At 40.1% G+C, this 22,006-nt stretch overlaps 1 protein-coding gene across 5 annotated transcripts in view; it reads left to right on the forward strand.

The window, feature by feature from the left end:
• The window catches only part of AKAP7 (A-kinase anchoring protein 7), a 78,525-nt gene that overhangs the window by 13,429 nt on the left and 43,090 nt on the right, over positions 1-22,006 (forward strand). For all 5 annotated transcript variants that reach the window (XM_081855355.1, XM_081855356.1, XM_081855354.1 and 2 more), the window contains exon 5: positions 5,066-5,226. In XM_081855355.1, the coding sequence (XP_081711481.1) occupies positions 5,066-5,226 (161 nt within the window). The remainder of the gene's footprint in view (positions 1-5,065; positions 5,227-22,006) is intronic.

A 22,006-nucleotide genomic window follows, 5' to 3' on the forward strand; every position in this document is an offset into this window, starting at 1 on the left:
ATATAAAGCTATTGAGTCAAAACACCATGAAATGATAAATTCCAACACCTGTCACTGGCTAATCTCTCTCTCTCTCTCTCTCTTGCACGCACACATGCACACGCGTGCGCACACACGCGTGCGCACACACACACACACTTCTTATATTAGTACATTAATATCCTGACTTTCTTCTAGCATGGGCCTCAGTTTAGTATCCAGGAGGTCTCCCATCCAAGTACTCATCAGACTCAAACCTGCTTAATGTCAGGAGGTGGTTGCATTATGTGCTGTGAGGCCGTATTCTAGTCTATAATGGCCTCTTTAATAGTGATCCTTGTAATAATGAGGTGTATAGCAACCAGTGTAGTTGAGTCAGCTAATATGGTCTCCAGTAATGGAGTAAGATTGCAATCTTATGCATACTTACTTGGGAGTAATCCCCCTTGCACTCAGTGGAGCATGCACATGTCATGAGTGAACTAACAAATTTGCTTTGTGAACCTTTTGTACACCTCTGCCTTTGGCTCTTTGTTTTTGACAAATTTGCTTTCAGCAAAGTTTGGCATGGGCTTAAGTTGCTCAGACTTCTCAGTGCTGTAGCTAATAGCTGGGTAATTTAATGAAAGTGAATCACGGAAGAGAAATGGACAAAGAGATATAATGAGTCCACAACCAATCCTTTCAACAGCACTATGCTTAAAGCTAAAACTCTTCCATTTGTTTTGCTTCCAATAAATTTGGGTGTGATCCTCAAAGTCTCGAGTGAGTGGCTATAGAGCTCTGTCAGTGTGCGCCCAAGTAAGGGCTTTGAGGACTGCAGCAGAATTAGCTCTCCGCACAGCTTTGAATTAAAAATTGAAGAAGGGAATGAGTTTCCTCCTTTCTGACAAGTGTAGTCTCTAGTCATTAAATGTCATGTTTTGTTTCATAACGTCTCTCGAAATGTGCACTGCTTCTGAAGAACTCCTTTGCCACATTCTCAGGCGCATCTCTCCCTCTCTCTCTCTCTCTCTGTAGTGCAACATCTTTGTCCAGTTCCAAAACCCTACAGTAATGCAGTTTACATTTCCGCACTCATTATTTCTGATTGGTGGAAGTTGTGTCAACTTGACGGCCTGTATATTTGACAACACAAGTGATATATGCAAATACCACTTGAGAAACCTTCAGTTGACAGGAAAAAGTTTCATCTTTCATTAATTAAAAATAGTAAACATTTAGGCTTGTGGAGAAACCCTTTAAAACACAGCAGGCTTGAGCAGCTTAGAATCCAGAAAACAGCTTATTTGTTTCTTGATTTGTTCAGTTATTTAGGCTTTTATTCTGTTTTTCTGTTAATCCGCTGGGCCAATTACACACACGTCAGTTCCCCCTCAATTTACAAGGATGAGTCCTGATTCTTGTTACTTCTGCTTCACATTAGCCACCAGGAAAGCAATCAAAGGCCACACAGCCAAGACTTTGCATTGCAGTGTAAAAGTGTGCAAGCACCAATCACATTGCTCACTCATTGCTTGGATACTTACTATGACCCCAGCAGTGGCCTTATTAGACTGGGAGGTACCCACACAAAGCGGGCACTCTGTGTGATTGATACTTGCATACATACATCTCTGTGTACGGCTTGTGGAAATGTACCCCATCTCCAGTCCATGTGTTAGCTTAGCATCTGCAACTGCTTCCAGTGTAAATAAAACCCAGGGTTGTGTGGCTGTCACTGGAATGCCTCCTTTGGGTGTCTTTGTCGCCACAGTCAGCACACAAATTCCTTTGCATCTACTCTTATTATTCCTGAAGCATGTTCTGGTCTGAACTGTGTGTTTCTCTTCACTGTTCAGTTTATTTTTATTTGATTTTAAGGGCTTTCTCTGCGGTTGTGCTTTGGTTTATGTAGGCTACATTCTTCTGGTATTTCTTTCTACGCTCAAGCAAAAAGAGCCCTCCATTCTTCATCTGTCAAAGCCTCTTCTCTGCAGTTCCCATAGTCGCATATCCAGAATTTCAGAGGAGGCTGGCAGGAAGGTCCTGGACTCCTTAGCAGCTTACCTTAACATCCACAATCTCTCCCCTACATTCCTCTACGTAGCTGTTACTCTCATGACTCTCATATCTTCCCAGCACTCTCTGATAGTAGATTGCTCAAGATATTTAAATAACCTATCTTTGCACCCAGCAGACAAGTGCATTCCTCCAGTCCCTCACCTCACTAGTTATATTCTTCATAATTGATTCACCCAGAACAAACACTTTGCATACCCAGCCTATTGATGTTTCATCTTCTGCAGGGATGTCCTTATCTGAGGGGATACTCATTGTAGCAAACAGGGTGTCCTTGTGGCCTGGGGTTGTTGAGTAATCCTCAGCAGTTACTGCTCTAATAATTGTATTTATGCATTGCTGCTTTAATCATAATAGGAATTTTAGGTCACAGCCTTTTTTATTTGCGAAGCTTAGCATTGAACTCACTGGTAATACTTGCTTGAGTACATTGACCTGGTTTTGACTCTGCCTTTAACAAAGCAATTCGTAGGGAAGAAAGGCCAGAATGAAAGGAGACTGAAAATGTTGAGAGCGCATACTACATTTAAAATTATTAAGCTCCCAGCTAGCTTCATGCAGAATAGAAAGCTGACAAATAAGCAGGCTTTTTCAGTGGCACAATGCCAGAATGAAAGTGAATGCAACAGCAACACATCATTACCCGTCCTCATCTTCCAGCAGTTTTGTGCCTTTCTTCTTCCTGTGGGCTTTTGAAGTGAATTGGCCCTCATACCTTCCTTTCCAGTGATTTCTGTTATTTTGCACAGAACATTACTTTGTGGAAACACCCTAGGCCATGACCCCAAATGGAGAAGTGATAGGTATTACAAAACAAATTTGAATCCAGCACAGTCTGTGTCACCAGTTTGAGAGGATTCTGCTGTAATGTGAGATCCAGCTGATCCCTGGGGCGCAGAGCTCTCATCAAGGGCGAGGTTGTATGTTTTAGCAGAAGTGAGAGTCTCTTGTGCTTCTGCTTTCTTTCCTGCACTGTAATTTATGAACTGGCTATTGACCAGATACGGAGCCCATCACACAGAGAGTCTACTGAGGATAGTAGCTTAGTAAGCCTTCATTTTCAGAACAGCTATCAAAGGGTATTTCTGATGCAAAAGGCAAGCTGAGCGACAGTAGCAGGAATGAAAAGGAGGGGGGAGGGAAGGGGGTGTCCATATTGTAAGGTGAAAAGAAAGGGATGTCTTAATTGACAGCGTATTCTAGTCAGTCACCTGCAAGTAACTTGTTCATAGTGTGCTTTTGACACATCAAAACCAGTATAAGTCAGTGTCACAAATGCATTATGTGGCTTTAATTTTCTTTTCTTTTTTTGGGGGGGGGGTTGTAAATCTGGTGTGCAATTCAGGAATGAGTTCTGGAATTTCCTATGCTCTGACTTGCACAGAGCTGTGCACAAGTTTCCTCTTGCTCTTTTTCTCTCCGTGTATCATATTGAGTTCACCTGTGCAAAGTGGCCAGCTGCTCCTCACAACTGCTCCTTACGTGATTGTGTGAGAGACACCAGTGCAGATTCCGCCATGCAGAGATGCAGCCAGCTCCTGTTTGTGTGGCGACTGGAAAAATGTGCTGCCATAACAAGCAGAAACTGTTGCCAAACACTGCTAGTTGTCATAAGCATGCAGACCAGTTGCTCTTGATGTTTCTCCACATGATGCCACAGCCAAGAAGGGATTATGTGGTCCCGTAATGAACTGAAGCCATCCTTTAAAGCAGTGTTTATCAAGGAACCCTGGAGTTCCTCAGAAGCATATCTGGGGCTCCTCAGAAAGAACAGCAGTGACAAATGAGCTTCCTTGAAAGGCAGCTCGCTTACGATTTCCATTGCAACAGGAATCTTCCCTTGTAGCTTGCTCCCACAGGAAATGACTAAATATGTTTATGAGGTGCAGCTGCATGCTTATTTCATATGGGATGATGTTGAGGCCCAGAAGGGCCTGCTCAGTGCCCCATGTGGTTCAAGTCTGTGCCGAGAATGTGCCCCAAAAGTCTCTTCAATGCACTGTGGTTTCATGGCTAAGAGCTCTTTGGCATACAAGATAATGTGAAAAAATACCCATTGAAAGCTGGAAACATTTCAAGGAGGTAGCTGTTAGGAAGTCTGCCTGCCTTAATTTTGTTGGAGCTGTGATTGCAGCCTTGGCGCTAGCCATAAAAGAAAGAATTGCTCAGACTGCCATATCTTTCACTTCAGGCAAAAGGGTCAAAACAGGTAAGTATTTCCTTTCAGGACTGTAGGATAGAGCAGGTAAGCTGGGGGCTGATGGAAGTCTAAATGAGGCTGGTATAATACATCTTCCAACTCACAATATTTATTGAGTAGGCTTTCTCTGATCTTGAGGATGTCTGCTCACCAGGTAGTTACTGCCACCTAGTGACTATTAAGTCATTGTCCCAATAATAACAACAGAGAAATACGGTAACTGTCCAGTCAAATTAATAAGGAGAGTCCTGCTGACCATAGCCTTTTAAATATTTTATTGATTTTTGTTAAGAAATACAAACATAGCAAAAAGAAGAAAACAAAGAATCAAAAATCTAAACCACAAAGCGTCATGGCCTGGAAGGACAAAAGTACAGTGCAGCTCCAAAGGAATAAAAAAAATTTGACTCATACAAATATTCCCTTTACAGATAACAAAGATACATTGAAATGAAAGTATTTTCCACCTGGTTCTATCTTTATTGGGAATAAAGGTTCAATGAAGTCTTAGATGAGCCATACATTTGCGTATGCTCGTAACACTAAGCAACCATGTGCCTCAATATTCGTGTAAGAAATAAAGATGTGTAAATTCAAGCTCTTTTCTTTAGATGCTTTTTGATACTATTTAGACACATTTTCTGAGTCCACATAAGTGCTGGTATTTTATGAGAGCTGTATATGCACAATATTTTAATTCACTCTTGTTGTGCTTTAAAAATGGAGGGTGTAAAATGCAACCATTAAGAATACTAAGCAGAAGAGTTGGTATTACTGAAGGAGATGAATAACATCAGTTCTAATATTTATTTTTCCTCTTGATAGTGCGGTTGGTGCTTTCATGGCGAGTAAAGATTTAATTGAAGAACTACTGCAAGGAAAGCCATTGGATCTGTCTTTTCAAGGAACTGATCACTTTAGACATCAAGTTGGATTTGTGAAGTTGACTGACAGTGATCATGCATCCACTCTTTTAAAGATAGCAGGTAACTCTTTTTAGCAGTGTTACATAGTGCTCAAAAAGCATCTCTTGACACTCTGCTAATGTAGATTGGTCCTCATACTCCCTTCTGTTTAGAGGCAGCTAACTTTGCATACCTGCGACAGCCTGATCCTAACATGTTTATTGCAAAGTAAATTTCACAGCATTCCATGAAATGCTTAAGGCTGCATTTGGGCAGGCCAATCCTGTCGTCACACCACACCAACATCTGCTGCACCAGCCCTTGCGCAAACTGATTCTATTTGTGATTCTATGCACTGCTCTTCAGCTCAAAACAAAACAAAACAATAGTACCAGAAATAAGAGTGATAACATAGGTGTGCCACCAGCCCCGCAGCACTCCTAACCACTTTGTCTCCATCCACCTATCACAAGACTGATGACACACTCAGATCCAGTTCAGATGCAGTGGGAAATGGTGGGTTCCTCCTATGAGTTGCAGTGAGCCTGCACTTTGGTCCAAGCTTGTTCTCACAAATCATAGTTGAAGTAACCCTAACTTAAGTTTGAAAATCTTTGGAGCAGTAAATAATTTAAATTTGAAATTGGACATTTTCAGTCTCTTACTTAAAGGTGTGAAGGAGGAGAGGGAATGTGTGAACCTGAGAGTTCTTGTAGCAGGAAATCATAGTTTTGCTTAAAGTATGAATTGAAGGTACCAGTGCAGGAGTAATGATGGCAGGGGTGCTATGATGTCAAAAACCCATCTCACATTCCTTCCCACACAATGCATAAGAATACTTCCAGGAAGAACCCACAGTGTTTCCTTTGTCAAAGACAATCTCCCAGAAACTGACCAATCACACAACTCCTTCCTTCTCTCTCCACCCTCCATGAAGGTCCTAGCTGTACGTAGTACTCAAGTGACCCTATGGTGGGCTGTAGCTCAGTGGAGTAATACGCGCTTACCATAGAAGGGGGCCTCGGGTTTGATTTCTTCCTACATGCTCCCAGGAGAAAAGATTGGAAGGAGCCTGACATGCACCTGAGAGAGTGTGGTATGACTGGCGCATGAAACAGTGACCACACTTGGGTCATTGTCTGACTTCCACAAGGAAAAATGCGGTCAGGGTATAGATTTATATGCTTGGTGTTCACCAATAAACGTGTTTGTTTCCAATAAGCCACAGGGTAAATATGTTCTTATGCTGTGTTTTGTTTGAAGGAGACCTTGCTCCTACTTGTATCTGATGGAATTGAATTTAGTCCATAAAAAGCTTATGCCATAATGAAATCTGTGTGGGCAGAGTTCCGCGTAGCACTAAGGAGATTGTTGCATCAGTGCAAGCATTTTTGCTCATCCAGCAGAACCATCTCCCCTTTGATCTCCCACCTCTCCACACTGTTCTAGAGATTCTCCCAACCTTCCAGAACAGATTTGGAGGAGGAGTCCTTGCCGTGGTTTCCACTAATGCAGTGATGGCCAAACTTGGCCCTCCAGCTGTTTGGGGACTACAACTCCCATCATCCCTAGCATCCCTTTGTCTTTGTCTTGAGGGTGCCTCAAGGCCCTCCTTTGATTTTTCTACTACTTGATAGTTGAGAGTTGTTTACCTGCTGCATTTTTCACATTCAGGGCAATGGAAGGCATTCTGTGGTCACTGGAGTGCTTAGGCAGGAAAGGATTAAGAACATGGGAAGGTACCATTGGTCTATATATTTCAGTATTGTCTATACTGGCTGCCAGCAGTTCTTCAGGGTTTCACGGCAGGAATCTTTCCTGATCCTAAATGGAGCCAGGGATTTTATGAATGCAAGCTATGAATGATCCTTTCCCTAGGGAATTGAGGGTATTTGGGAGTCACACTATCTGGAAATCTGATTAAGTTCAAATCTTCAGATAATTCATACTTGGAAACATTTTGACAGATTTTACTTAGCAGTCTTCTATTACAGAACACATAAATGCCAGATTTCCATTAAACATTAACATCTAGTAGCATGAGATTAATTGGACATTTATTCATTACAATGATATATAATTGCTCGCTGTTCTACTAGCTACTAAGTGCAAATTCTAGCGAGCTTTAACATCAAACTTTACATTGTAATTCCACTTAGAATGAAAGTGTTAGACTAATTAACAGATGTGCTAGTAATTGCTGTGGATTGCCTTAGAATCCAGGGGGGGAAAGTTCATTATAACTTGCTGATAAATATCACCGAAGTGGCTTTGAAGGGGCATATCACAGATATATAATATGCTAATAAAAAAAAGATTCTTAAGATCTGTTTCCCCCACTTGAACATTTCTATTGAGCATGACCATTGGACAGACTAATTCTAGCTACATAGCAGCACAGGATTGATAAGATATACTGCCACAACTTAATTAAGATTAGAAACTTTGATGCAAATAAATCTATAGACATTTGAACCTTTTCTTTCACTCATATACAGTATAATATTGGTTGAAAATTTATTTTCTGTAATCAAAGCAACTTTGACCAAAACATACTGTATTTTTTGAACAAAGCAGAAAGGTCGGATGATTGACTTAAATTTATCCTAAATTAAGAAAACCCTTCCCAGCTATATTATCAGCAATGATTTTGGCACATGGCATTCAAGTTAGAATTCTTTTAAACATGTGCAGTTACTCCAGAGATCAGTCAGTGAAAGTATGAATGCATTTTCAAAGTAAGTTTAAATCCATGTGAAATATTGGTGTAAGGCAAGTTGTATGTGAAAGAAATATACTATGTTTATCCAAACCTTGACTTCATTTGGTTATTTGCATTCAGTAATTGGTCAGGAATTACATTATCGAGGTTTAGCTTCCATTTTAGATCAACCATAGTTTTAACATCTATCTCCAAAAACTGAATTAAGCTTAATTTTAATTATGGAATGAAAACAAGTCAGCTTTATAAACTCTAGTTTGTGGTTTGTTTGTTTCCTCTAACCAAGAATTAGCACTACTATAGGTCTATCATAATATTTAAGATACCACCTGACTGCTGTGGGTTTGGACATCACAACAAGCTGTGATTAGTTTAAAACAGAAGGAAAAGTTTTTGAACTTCTTGTCACACTGGAGGAGATGGGTAATGTTGAGCCTGAAGTTTTCTACAACTTGTTGTTAATTCCTATCTGAGAATGCAGCTTTTGGGGGGTTCTCCCATGCTTGTCCTGAGCTTTGTACTTAACTGCAGGAACCAGAGTGCTAAGTCTGATCCTATTTTCATCCACTGCAGTGGAAGCAATGGAGTCACTTTATTTATTTATTCATAAATGTATCTAAGATTTCAGATTCCAGAGCTACTCTAAAGGGAGGGAAAAGGGAACAAAAGTGAATGTTGCATAGGAAAACAGAGACCAGACAATCTGTTAATGTGTTTTTATTGAAAGAAATTTAACAAAAAGATCTCAGTGCTGAAGAAATGCCTGGAGTTTGTCATTGTCCTTTTAGACTGTATCCCAAATTCCAACTGTTTCTTGGAAAAGGTTTCTTTTAAGACATTATTAGAGGCAATGAATGATCTTTTGTGTTCTGAGGAATGTGAAGTCATACCATGCCTGAACATTGCGTGACTCATATTAAGGCATTCATCAAAGTTGCAAAGGCCACTGCCATCTTGGTTATCTTCTACATAGCCTTATATAGCACGCACAAGCTTTCTCTTTAACTCTGCTCTTTACGAATAATTAGTCCAAAACCTGTATTTTTTCACAGCACAGTTGGAACTTACAGCAAATATTTCTGTGTTGTCTCAGCTCCATTCTTTTTGTTTGGGGAGCCTATGCCTTTGTCCCTGTATTTCTGTTTAAATTACAGTAATTATTTGTAAATTTGTAACTATGCATATGCCAATTTTTTGGTAATGCATGTCAACTGTTTTGGCCACGAGTAAGTGACCACTCTATCAAGGCTTATGCATTTTGCTTTTGCCACTGTATCCTCAATCAGCATTCATATCAACTCACAATGGGATATTCTAGAAAACACAAGACTGGTGTACGTGTAATGCAACACATGATTTGTGAATCAAGATCTAGCTTCAATTTGTGTTTCTTTCATGTGGAGTCAATTTCTGGCCTAGTTCTCTTGGTTAATATTAACAGTGGTTCATGGTTACATGTTTACTGACAGTGACCATGGGTAACACTAAGTATGATTGCTTCTTGAAGCATATTTTTCCCCATTATTTGAAGCAGATTTCCAATCCGTGGTGACAAGGGAACCAAGGGGGAATTAACTTCAGGAAAAAGAGAGTAGGTGGGTGGAGTAAGGACTTCCTGTTTTCCAGGCTGTATTCTCATTTGCAGTCAGTGGATTAAAAAGCAGAGACATCACCTTGCTGACAAAGGTCTGTATAGTTAAAGCTATGGTTTTCCCAGTAGTCATGTATGGAATGAGAGCTGGACCATAAAGAAGGCTGATCGCCGGAAAATTGATGCTTTTGAATTATGGTGCTGGAGGAGACTTTTGAGAGTCCCTGGACTGCAAGAAGATCAAACCTATCCATTCTGAAGGAAATCAGCCCTGAGTGCTCACTGGAAGGACATATCCTGAAGCTGAGGCTCTAATACTTTGGCCACCTCATGAGAAGAGAAGACTCCCTGGAAAAGACCCTGATGTTGGGAAAGATTGAGGGCACAAGGAGATGGGGACGACAGAGGACGAGATGGTTTGACAGCGTTCTCGAAGCTACCAGCATGAGTTTGACCAAACTGCGGGAGGCAGTGGAAGACAGGAGTGCCTGGCGTGCTCTGGTCCATGGGGTCACGAAGAGTTGGACACGACTAAACGACTAAACAACAACAACAAGAATTACTTTGGCATGCTACTACTTTTTTGTGTGGGGTGGGGTACTTTTCTGAAATGGAAACAATATGATTGCAGTGCTAATTTTTTCTCCTGTAGGCAATTCATTTTACAAGGCCCATTTAATCATTAAAAAAAAAATAACCAGAAAAAGAGTTGACCAATGAGGCAGAATAAAAACAAAGGTAACAACAAAATACCTCTGTAGGTTTAGGATAGATTCATATTTCACATTGTATGCTGAACTGAAATATTATTCACTTAAGGAAGAGCATTTATGTTCAAAATGTCTGCTGCATCCATTGATCTTCCTTTGCAATTTAATAATGTTCACCATGGGTCTTCACTTTTGACAGATATTTATTTATTGTAAAAATTCATTGAACCTCTGTCATCTTTCCACCTCCTTTCGTATACACTGTACTTAATCAGTATAAAGGTGCATAAGAAGACACTTATTGGATTAGACTAGTGGCCAGCGTAGTTCAATATCCTGCCTTTTACAGTGGTCAACCAGTCTTCTCCCATTGTTGCTTCCCAGCAACAAATACTTGGAGACATAGTGAACCTAGATGTTGCATAGCTAGTAGATATTGTTGGATTCATGTCCATGAATTTGTCTAATTCCCCTTTAAAGCTTTGGTATAGCATCTTGTGACCACATCCACATCTTGTGGTAATGGTAAATGCATAACATACCCAAACTCTCACAGGGGACAAGTTGGTTCATTATGCAGACAGAGGCGTGCAGGCAGCATTGGAATTTGTGACTAAGTAAAGCAAATGTTTGACCTTAAAATTGGACAATATGACTTAGCTTTACAACAAAGACTAAATTATTTTAGAAGGACAGTCAATATAATCCCTCACATTTCTTTCTATATTTGTTTTGATTTATTAAGCACTGTTAAAGAATGACAATTTTTTCAATGAACTTATTTTTCATTTTTTTAGATGAAAACTAGCATTGCACAAAACTAGCATCACACATGCCCTAAAAACTACTGCTTGGCAGCTTTTTGTGTGTTTTAGCCATTGTATAATGTGTAAGGGCACCTCTTGTTTACCACATTACTCTTCTTTTCAAGTAAAGTTTTGTGGGTGAGCATGATACTATGAAAAGGACCTACATTCTCCAAGGTTCTTAGGAGATCACAACTTCAGCAGTGCACTGAATATGGATAGATGCTTCCATTAGATCACCATTCCTCAACCTAGCACCTTCCAGATGTTTGGAATTGCATGGTGACTTGGGCTGACCAGAGATATAGTTGCAAACATATGAAGGGTGCTAAATTGTTAATTTGCAGGATTATATAATTTTTTATTTATTCAGTGGCACAATGAAATCAATGTCTTCACTTCCTTGGGCAGTTAAGCCAATTTTCTCCTTTTATTTCCTCTTCTGTCTCTAAATCTCCCCCCACTGGCTACATCCATCTTCCTTGTTCTTGGTTCATCTCTCTCCATCACTATCTTTTTCTGCTTCATTTGTTGAGGAATGGTTTTGCTGTTGATGGTGTGATCTACCTCAAGACAGGTTGAAAACCACCAGATGAAGATGAATTGCATGTTGCGTGCAGTAGCTTCTGGAATGCCAGAATTGTTATTCATGATTCACTGTTGAGCTATGGCTGGAAGTATGTATCTTAGAGGGAATGTGTGTCTGCCAACAAAAGTATCATCTCAGCATTCTCTCCTCCTGTAAATCTAGTAAAAGAAAATTTGTGGCATGGTTTCCACTTGAGTTCATTGGCTGGCTGCTGCGAGGGATGTCTGAGAATTCCACTTTAAGTGGACACAGATATAGAAATGCCCTTTGTCTGTGTGTTCATGTAGTGCTCAGGACTGGAATTCCTTGGAAGTGAATGTGGTCTGCATTTGTTCACAACAGGGTGGGGTTTTTTTTTAAGTTCATAGATTATATATAATTAATGTCATATTTTTTGACACTCTGCTTTGTTTGGCATTTCCTAACACTTATAATGTAGCTCAGTAGTTGTTTGGAACCCTGTGATGAGACAGCTTATTGATGGGCCATTACCTGCTTCATTTACTTTGAAAGAGAGCGTATGTGGAATAAATGACACAAAGTATTTGCTTTGGCTGAGAAAGGTGCTGTCAAGGTGTGAGAAAGTCATTTATGTATTCAGGTTGTTGCCAAAGGAGACTAGGACTGCAGGCCTAGATATGTTGTCTCAGAAGTAAATACAATTGAATTTCATGAGACTTACTCCCAGGTAAGTAGGGTTAGGGTTTTAGCTTTCATTTGCTTCCTATTGTAAATTATAAAAACCAGTGGGGTGCATCATTCATTCTCCTTCTTCTAACATGAAAAAGTGATCTCACTGCCTGTGGATCTTACTTGCACTCCTCCACTAAGGTGCTAACCTGTTTGTCAAGCGGGAAGAACCATCTTGATTTCATTTCCCAGTTTGACCACCCCAAATCTATGTTTTAAAGTAAATTTAAATTTAAAATTCATTTCCTCTCTCCTTCCCCCAGGGTTTTCTTGACTAAACTGACCCTCACCAATGCTGCAGTAAGCGAAATGAGATTGGATGACAAGTTTATTCTGAACTATGAAGTAAACCCCAATGAATTCAATTGACTTACTTCTGAGTAGACTTGATTAGGCTTGCAACCATTGATAGCTTTGTGATGGGCCATTAGCCATTTAATTAACTTAGTCTTCAAGGTACCACAAGGCTCTTTGTTGTTTTTGCTGCCAGAGGCTACCGTCTGGAAATTCATTAGCTTTGGAAAACAACAACAATAACAACAACAACAACAACAACAACAACAACAACACACACACACACACACACACACACACACAGAAGGAAGGTAACAGATTTGTAAATATCTGTGTTGGCCGAGATATACAAGTTAAATCAGAATGTAGTATTGGAGTGGATTGAGGTATGCTTGTACATCCCTAGCTGTTATTTGTAAGGGGTGTGGAAGTTCTCAACACAATGACATCATATCACATGTTTTCTGTTATGAGATATTATCAGGGAACGGGAGGAATAGATGTGCTGTACAGCTGATTCTTTTAGAGGCAGCCGCACAGGATCCATGTTGTCTAGCTCCATTGTAGGGATATACGAATGAAACTTTTTAAAGTTTATTCTTTATACCGTGTAAGATGAGAACTGGGTTTGCATTTTTTACTAGTGCCACACCGTTCTCTGGTAGAGTAACAATATAGCTTATGACAGAAGCAAGAACAGGAAATTAGAGATTTTTAAGACCAGCCAGCAACCAGACCTTCTGAATCTAATTAGATATGAATCTCATACAGGGATTGTACATGGCACCAACAACATCTGGGTTTTCCAGAGAGCCTGTACATAATTCTTGGCAGCAAGTCTCTAAACCATTTCACACAGAGTTAAAAGCTCAGTCGCAGACCAGGCAGGGCCTCGTTGTTTATGCAAACTGATTAATTATTGCACAGTGCAGATCAGTTGAGCAGTTTTAGTAACATGTTGTTATCTGCTAGAAGCAACAAGTTGCAACGGTATCAAAATTGTAATTTGGAAGTGGTCAGATGAAGTAAGCCTCTTTTTTTGCTGTTGTTAGTCATCTGTCCTGATGGTTTTCCACAGATCAGTTGTATGCTGGCAAGACCAAGAGTGTCAGATTAGATCATCTGGCATTCCTTTTATTTTGTTTGTATTGTTTCCTAAATGAGCTCATCTGAAAGATATAACATTCTTTGTACCATTATGACCACTTTATTTCTCAGCGCTAGGAGAAGTGCTGATTTCCTGAAAGCAGATAGCTCCATAGGTCATTAACTGGAACAGAACAGTGAATTGTACTAAAAAAAAGAAAAATAGTCAGTGGCAAGCAACTTCAGTACTGAGAAACAACAGCAGAACACAGAATGGTTATCCTGTAAAATTCAGACTTTGCTTGAGAGTCCAACTGTTCAAATACAGAGAACTGGTGTTCTGGCCACAGGAGGGAGCCTATATTTCATGAACAGAGCAGCACACTTTAAAAAGCAGCTCCAGAGGGTGAAGAAAGATAATAGAAAACAGATCAGTTTTACTGTTTTCTCTCCTTTGTCATAGGAAAAATAATTTCCCTTTCATGAGGACAATATGCAACAAGCCGCTGAACATGGGAATTACCTTTATGAATGTTTCATATGGAGAGTAGATTAATTTATATTGCTTTACTTTGTCACGTAAGTTTGATCTTGGAACAATCCACTATGGAAAGAACTGCCTACACTAGTCCAGATCAAGGACCCATCTAGTTGAGCACTTTGGCCCACCTGAGATGTGACAACAAACCATGGCTTGTGCCAAGCATGAGTATACATTCCTTCTTCCTTCTGCTTCATGTCTGAGGGATGACTGAAAGCTTCCAATTCCTCTTAAGAATAAACTACAGCTAGCACACCAGGATATCACACTATGGTTTGATCCTGGTTTGTTCAATTTACAAAGGGAGAAGTGGGAAGACTTATGTCAGGAACCCACACAATTTCTCTGATCCAAATTATTCCCCCTCTGCATGGGTCAAAAGTGCCATTGAAGCAAGAATTTGGCATCTTATTTCTATGAATATTGGTTTCACTATTTTGATGTGCATGTTTCACTAATGGCACTGTATTTACCGTAAACGTATAAGAAATGGGTATAATATCAACGCTCAGAAATTATATCTGTTTTCTTAATCAGTTGCAATTCCTCAAATTGAAGCTGCCGGTATTTTATTTCTTTAAAAGCAAATGGAACTTAATTTCTTCAGGTTGGTATCCCATATTAATAAAACAGGACAGAAACAGAGCGACCTGAGAGTCTTCTACATTAAATATGCATTATTGTATGCCATTTTGGTAATTTATACTTCAGTGAGTATAACACAACAGATGGAATATTTAAATATATTCATGACTGTAGTGGAACATATAAAAAAGTAAAATGCTTATGCAGGTTTGGTAGAACAGAAACCAGAAGAAGTGTATATCTAGTACATTAATAATTAAACCTAAATTAAAAGAAGCTTCGTGGTAAAATGAAACTGCTAATATATTTTTGGCAAGAAAATAAGGTTATAGGGAGATTTAAGTGAATAAGAATCAATTATCCCAATCAGAAGATATATATAATTTGATTCTGTTAAATGACTTCATCGTTTTGGTTTATATTTTAACTTGGGATGCTGGACAGTAAAATTTTAATTTGGTGGTTTTTTTTAAAGTATCATTACATAAAACTGTGTAAATGCATCCTATTGAATTCATTGTGTCTTCTCTACTGTAAATTGTTGCTGAACAATTTATTTACAGTGTAATCCACCAACAGCTGCAGGGCCCCTACACTTCCCCCTTTCCAAAGCTTGCTCAGGCTGAGTCCTGGCAGGTCCCAGACATTCCTGCGATAGCACAGTGGGGTGACTGTGCAACATCTGTTGTTGCTGTTTGCAGCTGTTCAGAGCAGTTACAACCATTTCCACTCAGGTATTGGAAGCTCATAATTCCTGATTCTCCATTAGATACAGTGGCTTTGTGGATAGTATATGGACACTTCAGTTGTATGCTGTCTCAGAGCCCAGAGAGGTCTGGGACTTGCCGGGTTTTGAGTGCCTGGTAAACAAATATAGTATCCGATACCCATATAGTAAACCACTCTGGACCCTATTTCATACCAGGAAAATGCAAACATAGAATAAAATGTTAGCAAATATATCTGTGTTGAGGGCTGGCTTTTAGAAGAATGGTGAGAAGAGAAAAGGGCAGAGTTTTAGAAGAGTAGAGAAGCTCAGTTTTGCCACTGAATCAACCATAGGGGGTGATTTATTGTTCTTGGAAGAACAAGTTGGGGAAAGAGCCATGCTGAAATGGAGTAGCTGAGAGCTGATTTGCTTTGCTGTTCAGCTCATGGACATTGGTTTTCAATCTAGTTGCTGGAGTCTGAGCTGGTTGTATGGTATGCACATGACCAGCTCAGCCTGTGGCAGTGCATCTGGGAATCAGCATGGGCCAACTCAAAACTAGAGCCACCCTGGGGTGAAATGGTTGTGAAATATGCCCAAGATAGCTTATCAAGGTAGAGCACATTGACTTTGAAAGTTGATAAGCAGAGAGGCACTGGAAGGAAAAAACAGAGGGTTGCCTAGAAAAGCTATTTAACTGGCAAATCCACAGGTCCAGGCACATCTGGAGTGGAGAGGGTGAGAAAGTATCTCATGAATTATCTGTAAGTGCAGGACTAGGGATGCTCTTGTCGGACTACATTGTGGTAAGACAGTTATTTCTTATACCTTATTCCTTATCTTAGACTCCATTACAGACTTGAATTTGTTTTATTTTGTTTCACCCATTAGTAATGCAATAGGACACGTATTCAGGTTCTAATATGTACACTTGTTAATGCTCTGACCTTCAAAGATGCATCACAATTCTAATTTCTGAAATTCTGACTGTGTTCTGTTTTGAGAAACATGCCTAATTTCTTCGTTTTGAAATTATTGGAGAGTAATTACTGACGCATTTCCTGAGTAAACTTTCCACAAGGAAATGGACATCCCCAGTAATTTCTAACATTGATTATATGTTTTTCAAGCCATTTGAAATGGCTGTTTGCCTCTCAGCATGTGGCCTCAGTACAAAATCAATACCAAATGAAGCTCTGACTCATTCGTTATTGATCTGTCTATGCCATTATTCGACTCTTGGAACTGTATTTTTGCTTGAAATGCAAACAAAAGTATTTTCTGATGTATATACAAATCTCTGGTTCTTAAGAGCTACTGGGAAGGTTATATTTTGGGTACCATCTACCAATGAAATAAATAAAAAAGGATCTGTCAAAGCAAGGAGTAGGGCCTTCTCAGCAGTAGTGTCCCAGTTCAATATTTCCTTTCAGGGAAAGGCCCACCAAAGATTGCACTTAAATTTCTTTTTAGAGACCGCTTAAAACATTTACTAAGATGTTTATAAATTAAACTTCAGAGTTATTGTTTCTGTTGATGGGTTATTGAAGCAGAGAGGTGTTTGCTAGATCTTTTGCATATTTTGTGCAAATTATTTGTTGATTTCTTTAAATGTTTTTTTTAAAAAAATCACTTTGAGTTTTTAGTTGGAAAGGGAAGTGAACAAGAAATTTAGTAAGTAAGAGATTCAAGTTACTGTAATTCAAAACAAGGATGGAGGTAGGTGGATTGGATGTGGGTTCCTGAAATGCTGTATCTTTATCTTTCACCACCACTGTCCCTGTTTATTTAGTTTCACGTGGATGAAAAATAAGCAATGACTCTTCATGGATGCTCCGATGCTCCATATAAACAACATTTTATTGCTAAGTGCTTATTCTGGAGTTGGAGTTTCCATCTTGTCTACTGAGTATATCTTTCATGAAGCACATACATTCCCCAGCCTGCTTCCCTCCATTGTTGACCCCCTCCTGCTTGAGCACCTATATTCCATACCTGAGATGCCCTTAGTGCTGCTAGGTAGCACTAGCTTTACAACAGACCATCTGAGGGGACTGGATTATTTCAACCTCTTGGGTGAGAGTTTAGAAAACGTAGAGGCTCCCTAATATACAGAATTTGGCCATCCCTAATTTTGCTAGGATTTCAGTATTCCAAAGACCAAAACCCGGACACCACCACCATTGGGGCACCCCCCCCCCACACTCATCTCTGCAGCTCACCCCCTCCTTTAGGGTTGCTGCCACCTGGGGAGGGGTTACAGGAGCTGATGCACTGAGAAGGAAAGAGGAGATGGAGGGAAGAGAGCAACAACGGAGGGCACCGGGGAGGGACGTGGTTGACATGAGGCAGCCCTGCACTGAGAAAGAGAGAGGAAATGGAAGGCAGAGAAAGAGATAAACATCGAAGGGCACTAAAGAGGGACACGGCTGGTGTGAGCTGACCCCTGCTGCTGGCAGGAAAGGAAAGCGACCCCCCCAGACATTTTTGCATATTCTAAAAAACCAAAACCCTGTTAGAGATTTTTACCCCTGAAAACCGGACATGTCCGGGAAAATCCAGACAAAAGGCGACCCTACAATTATATAAGGAGTTTCTATACAACTTTCTAAAACTTTAAATCTGTTTCTTTCCCTGAAAACAGTTCCTGCTGTCAGTAATTCATTGCAACTGGAAAAGTTACTTGTTAATTTTAGAGGCTCTTTGGAAAAAAAAACATTAAAGTATCATTCTGATGAGAAATGGAAAATAGGAAGCTGCCTCTAAGGTTGGAGGTCCCTATGTTATGAGTGGGAGGACTGGGATTGAAAGTGGCTTGCCTAAGGTCACCTAGTGAGCTCAAAGTAGTGGCAGGATCTGAACCAGACTTATGGCTCTGTCTTACTGCCCCTAGGCTACACGGGTTGTCTAGAGAGCTACCATCCTGGTCAGCATCTTATTTGGGGTTCACTGCTCTCATACCCATACCAGTCACATATACCCTCTATCTCTTTGAGTTGAATCCAACAAAGTCATACTCAAAGTATGGACTTGTGGCAGGGGAGGAAAGGGATAAAAACCCTCTCCACATGCAGTAAAGGTAAAGGTAAAGGTACCCCTGCCCGTACGGGCCAGTTGTGTCTGACTCTAGGGTTGTGCGCCCATCTCACTTAAGAGGCCGGGGGCCAGCGCTGTCTGGAGACACTTCCGGGTCACGTGGCCAGCGTGATGAAACTGCTCTGGCGAGCCAGCACCAGCGCAGCACACAGATACGCCATTTACCTTCCCGCTATAAAGCGGTACCTATTTATCTACTTGTACTTAGGGGGGCTTTCGAACTGCTAGGTGGGCAGGAGCTGGGACCGAAAGACAGGAGCTCACCCCGCCGAGGGGATTCGAACCGCCGACCATACAATCAGCAAGTCCTAGGCACTGAGGTTTTACCCACAGCGCCACCCGCGTCCCTTCCACATGCAGTAGCCCCTGCAAAACTCTATAGAAAAGATTTGAATATTGAAGTTATGGACATGTGATGTCAACATTTGCTGTGGCAGTTGGAAACAAATACATATTTTAATCTTTTTTTCTTGAGTGTGGGGGTGGCAGCTAACCCGTGGTGCTGCAGTTATTGTTGGCCTCCAGTTTCCATCACCCCCTGCCAGCATGCTCAGTAGTCAGGAATGATGGGAGTTTTAGTCCATCTGCAAAGTCACAGGTTAGCTAACCTGGTTTTGCTCAGGATGCAATACTCACAGTGTCCACTTGGAAAATAAGTCCTGTTCAATTCAGTGGTGCTAACTAACAGGTAAGTGGGGACTAGGAAAGCAGCACTGGTTGTATAGATTTCTTAAGTGGATAATGCCAGTCAGGCGTGCCCACCTCTGCACTCCTTTCCTCTAGAGCAGTTTAGTCACTTGGTGAATCTGCCTTCTGTATATTTCTCGTCTTCAGTGCGGAAACTCACATCTCCCATGGTCTTTTTCTTCTTTTAATGCTATAAGCAATCTACACCCAGAAGCAAAGCCAAACATAGTAATAGAGATATAATATTGTACCATTGTCACAAAACAATATTTTTTCTAATCATCCTGGAGATTCCCAAATGACTTACTTTCGCTGTAAATACAGCTGGTAATAAACACAACTAAACGGCACATTCCATTGACATTTTTCAAGTAGCAACATTAATATAAATACTGATTTCTTTTTAACATAAGTTTGATATGCTGCAATCTTGAGATACTACAAACATTATTCTGAAATGAGTTTTTAATATCACAAACTAAATTTATCCGAGTAGTGCCTCTGCAGAGGTTAATGAAGCATGCATGTAGCCCATTATCTTTAATATGAAAACTCTTTAATAGAGAACAATTATGTGAGCTTTGTCATTATTATTATTCCACTAGGATGAAAAGACTTAAATGAAGGGAATCAAATGCATCTTTATGTATATATTTGAAATAAGTATGATTACCTTTATTTTCTTCATATGAAGAGGCTTACAAAATAAACGTCCTTCTGAAATTGATCATTGCCTGAGTTATTTTCAGGTTCTTACACAGAGGTTCTTCAAAAGATTAAACCCATGCATATCTGCCACTGAATCCTGTATGTTGTAGATTATTTAGGAGTGGAGGTGGGGAGGACGTGTAAGGAGATATTGTCACTTTGTACAAGTACCAGTCAGGCCTTTTGGACCTAGAAAAGACTCAACTCTTCACCCCTTCCTCAGGATAAACTCAAATGGTTGGAAATACATTTCTGCAAACCTTTAAGTTTTCTGTTCTTTTTGTCAAACAACATAAGAACACAATTTGAAAACTGTTACCCTAAGTAAACAACTCCACTCTTCCCATATTGCCTTAAAAAAAATGTGATAGAATTCAGTCTCTGCAATGATTTTTTCACAGTTCTTCACTAAAATAGAATAAGCATTGACCCTGCTGATTTGGGAAAACAGAGCTTTAGTTCTTTTAACTCTCATATGTAGAGATATTTATGCTAATTCAAAGTAGGTTTATTTCCAATGACAACCAAACTGCTTTTTTAGGGTTGCTAATCAGTCATTTTAAAGACTTTTACAGACTGGTGCAGCAATCCACCTTCTGATAACAAGCCATTTTTAGCTTTCCCCTCCTCTTTGAGCAAGCTTTTGTTTAGTGCCCCAGCTCCACCCTTTCCTATGTTTGTGGGACAATAATCAGCAGCTGTTCCTCTAAGGACTTTTTGTTTGACAACACACACCTCTTAATTCTTTTAGGGATCTACATGGTACCAGAAGGACATAACAGCCAGATTTATTTTTCTGACTTCTTTGCTTAAAAAAAAATTAAAATCAGGAAGCTCAAGACAAAGCACAGTAGCACAAATATTTTGGAATCGTAAGATATTTCACAACCCTTTTTCATTTGGTAATAATTAGCTTCACATGGTAGAAAGTGGCATATTAACATCAGACTAGATGTTAATAAGGTGGAAAGCTCCCATATATGGCGATAGACTCCAGAAGCTTTACCCAGATGTTGGCCCCAGTCTTCAGTAGGTGCACTTATCAACAATTCCTGTGCAGACTCCGAACTATATACATGGTGCAGAATCAGTATTATAGTGATAATACCAATCACCACGTTTCGCTTAACATTTGTATAGCAGCTCTCGTGCAAAGAGATCAATAAGAAAGAAATCAGTATGAGTTAGCACATGTTGTACTACATGTGTTGATTTTATATGTGTATACAAATTGTAGAGTTGGAAGGGACCCCTAGGGTCATCTTTCAAGCCCCTGCAATGCAGTAAAAAGTATCCATAAGAATACACATACATGAATTTGTTGAAATAAAAAATAATAATTGTCCAGTAGCACCCTTAGAGACCATCTAAGTTTGTTCTGGGTATACGCTTTCGTGTGCATGCATACTTCTTCAGGTACCTTGTCCAGTACAGAGCATTCCTCCTTTATTTGCTTCTGTTTAGAGCAGTGTTTCCCAACCTTTTTTGGGCAAAGGCACACTTGTTTCATGAAAAAAATCTCGAGGCACACCACCATTAGAAAATGTTTAAAAAATTAACTCTGTGCCTATATTGACTATATATAAAGTAACTCTCTTTAATAGGAATCAAATAAACACAAAGAAAGTATTTGATAATTACTTTATTATGAAATAGTAAGTAAACAGAAATATGAAAAATTATAAAATACTTTATTCAGTGCGCCTTTTGTCCCTCTCCTCGAAATGCTCCAACTCAATGTTCCTCCGCGGGCTGGCCATTGGAGAGCCGTGTCGCCCAATACAATATGAACCCTCCCCTCGCAAGGGGCAACCCCTCCACACTCCCCACCTTAAGCCTCCACACGCGCCCTGCCCAAAGAGATGCCCGCGCACGCGCGAGGGGATCCTTTACCTCAGCATCCCGCCAAAAAAAAAAAAAAAAAAAAAAAGAGGGCGGGAGACTGCGGTCCCTCAGAGGCTGGGCGTTAGGAAGAAGCAGCCGCCTTCATCCAAGCAGGAGCAGCAGCAGCTGTAGCTGTAGTAGCGCCAAGCTGTGCCGGGGACTC

This window comes from Podarcis erhardii (genome assembly GCF_964252035.2).
Source record: "Podarcis erhardii genome assembly, chromosome: 3".
Taxonomy (NCBI): Eukaryota; Metazoa; Chordata; class Lepidosauria; order Squamata; family Lacertidae; genus Podarcis; species Podarcis erhardii.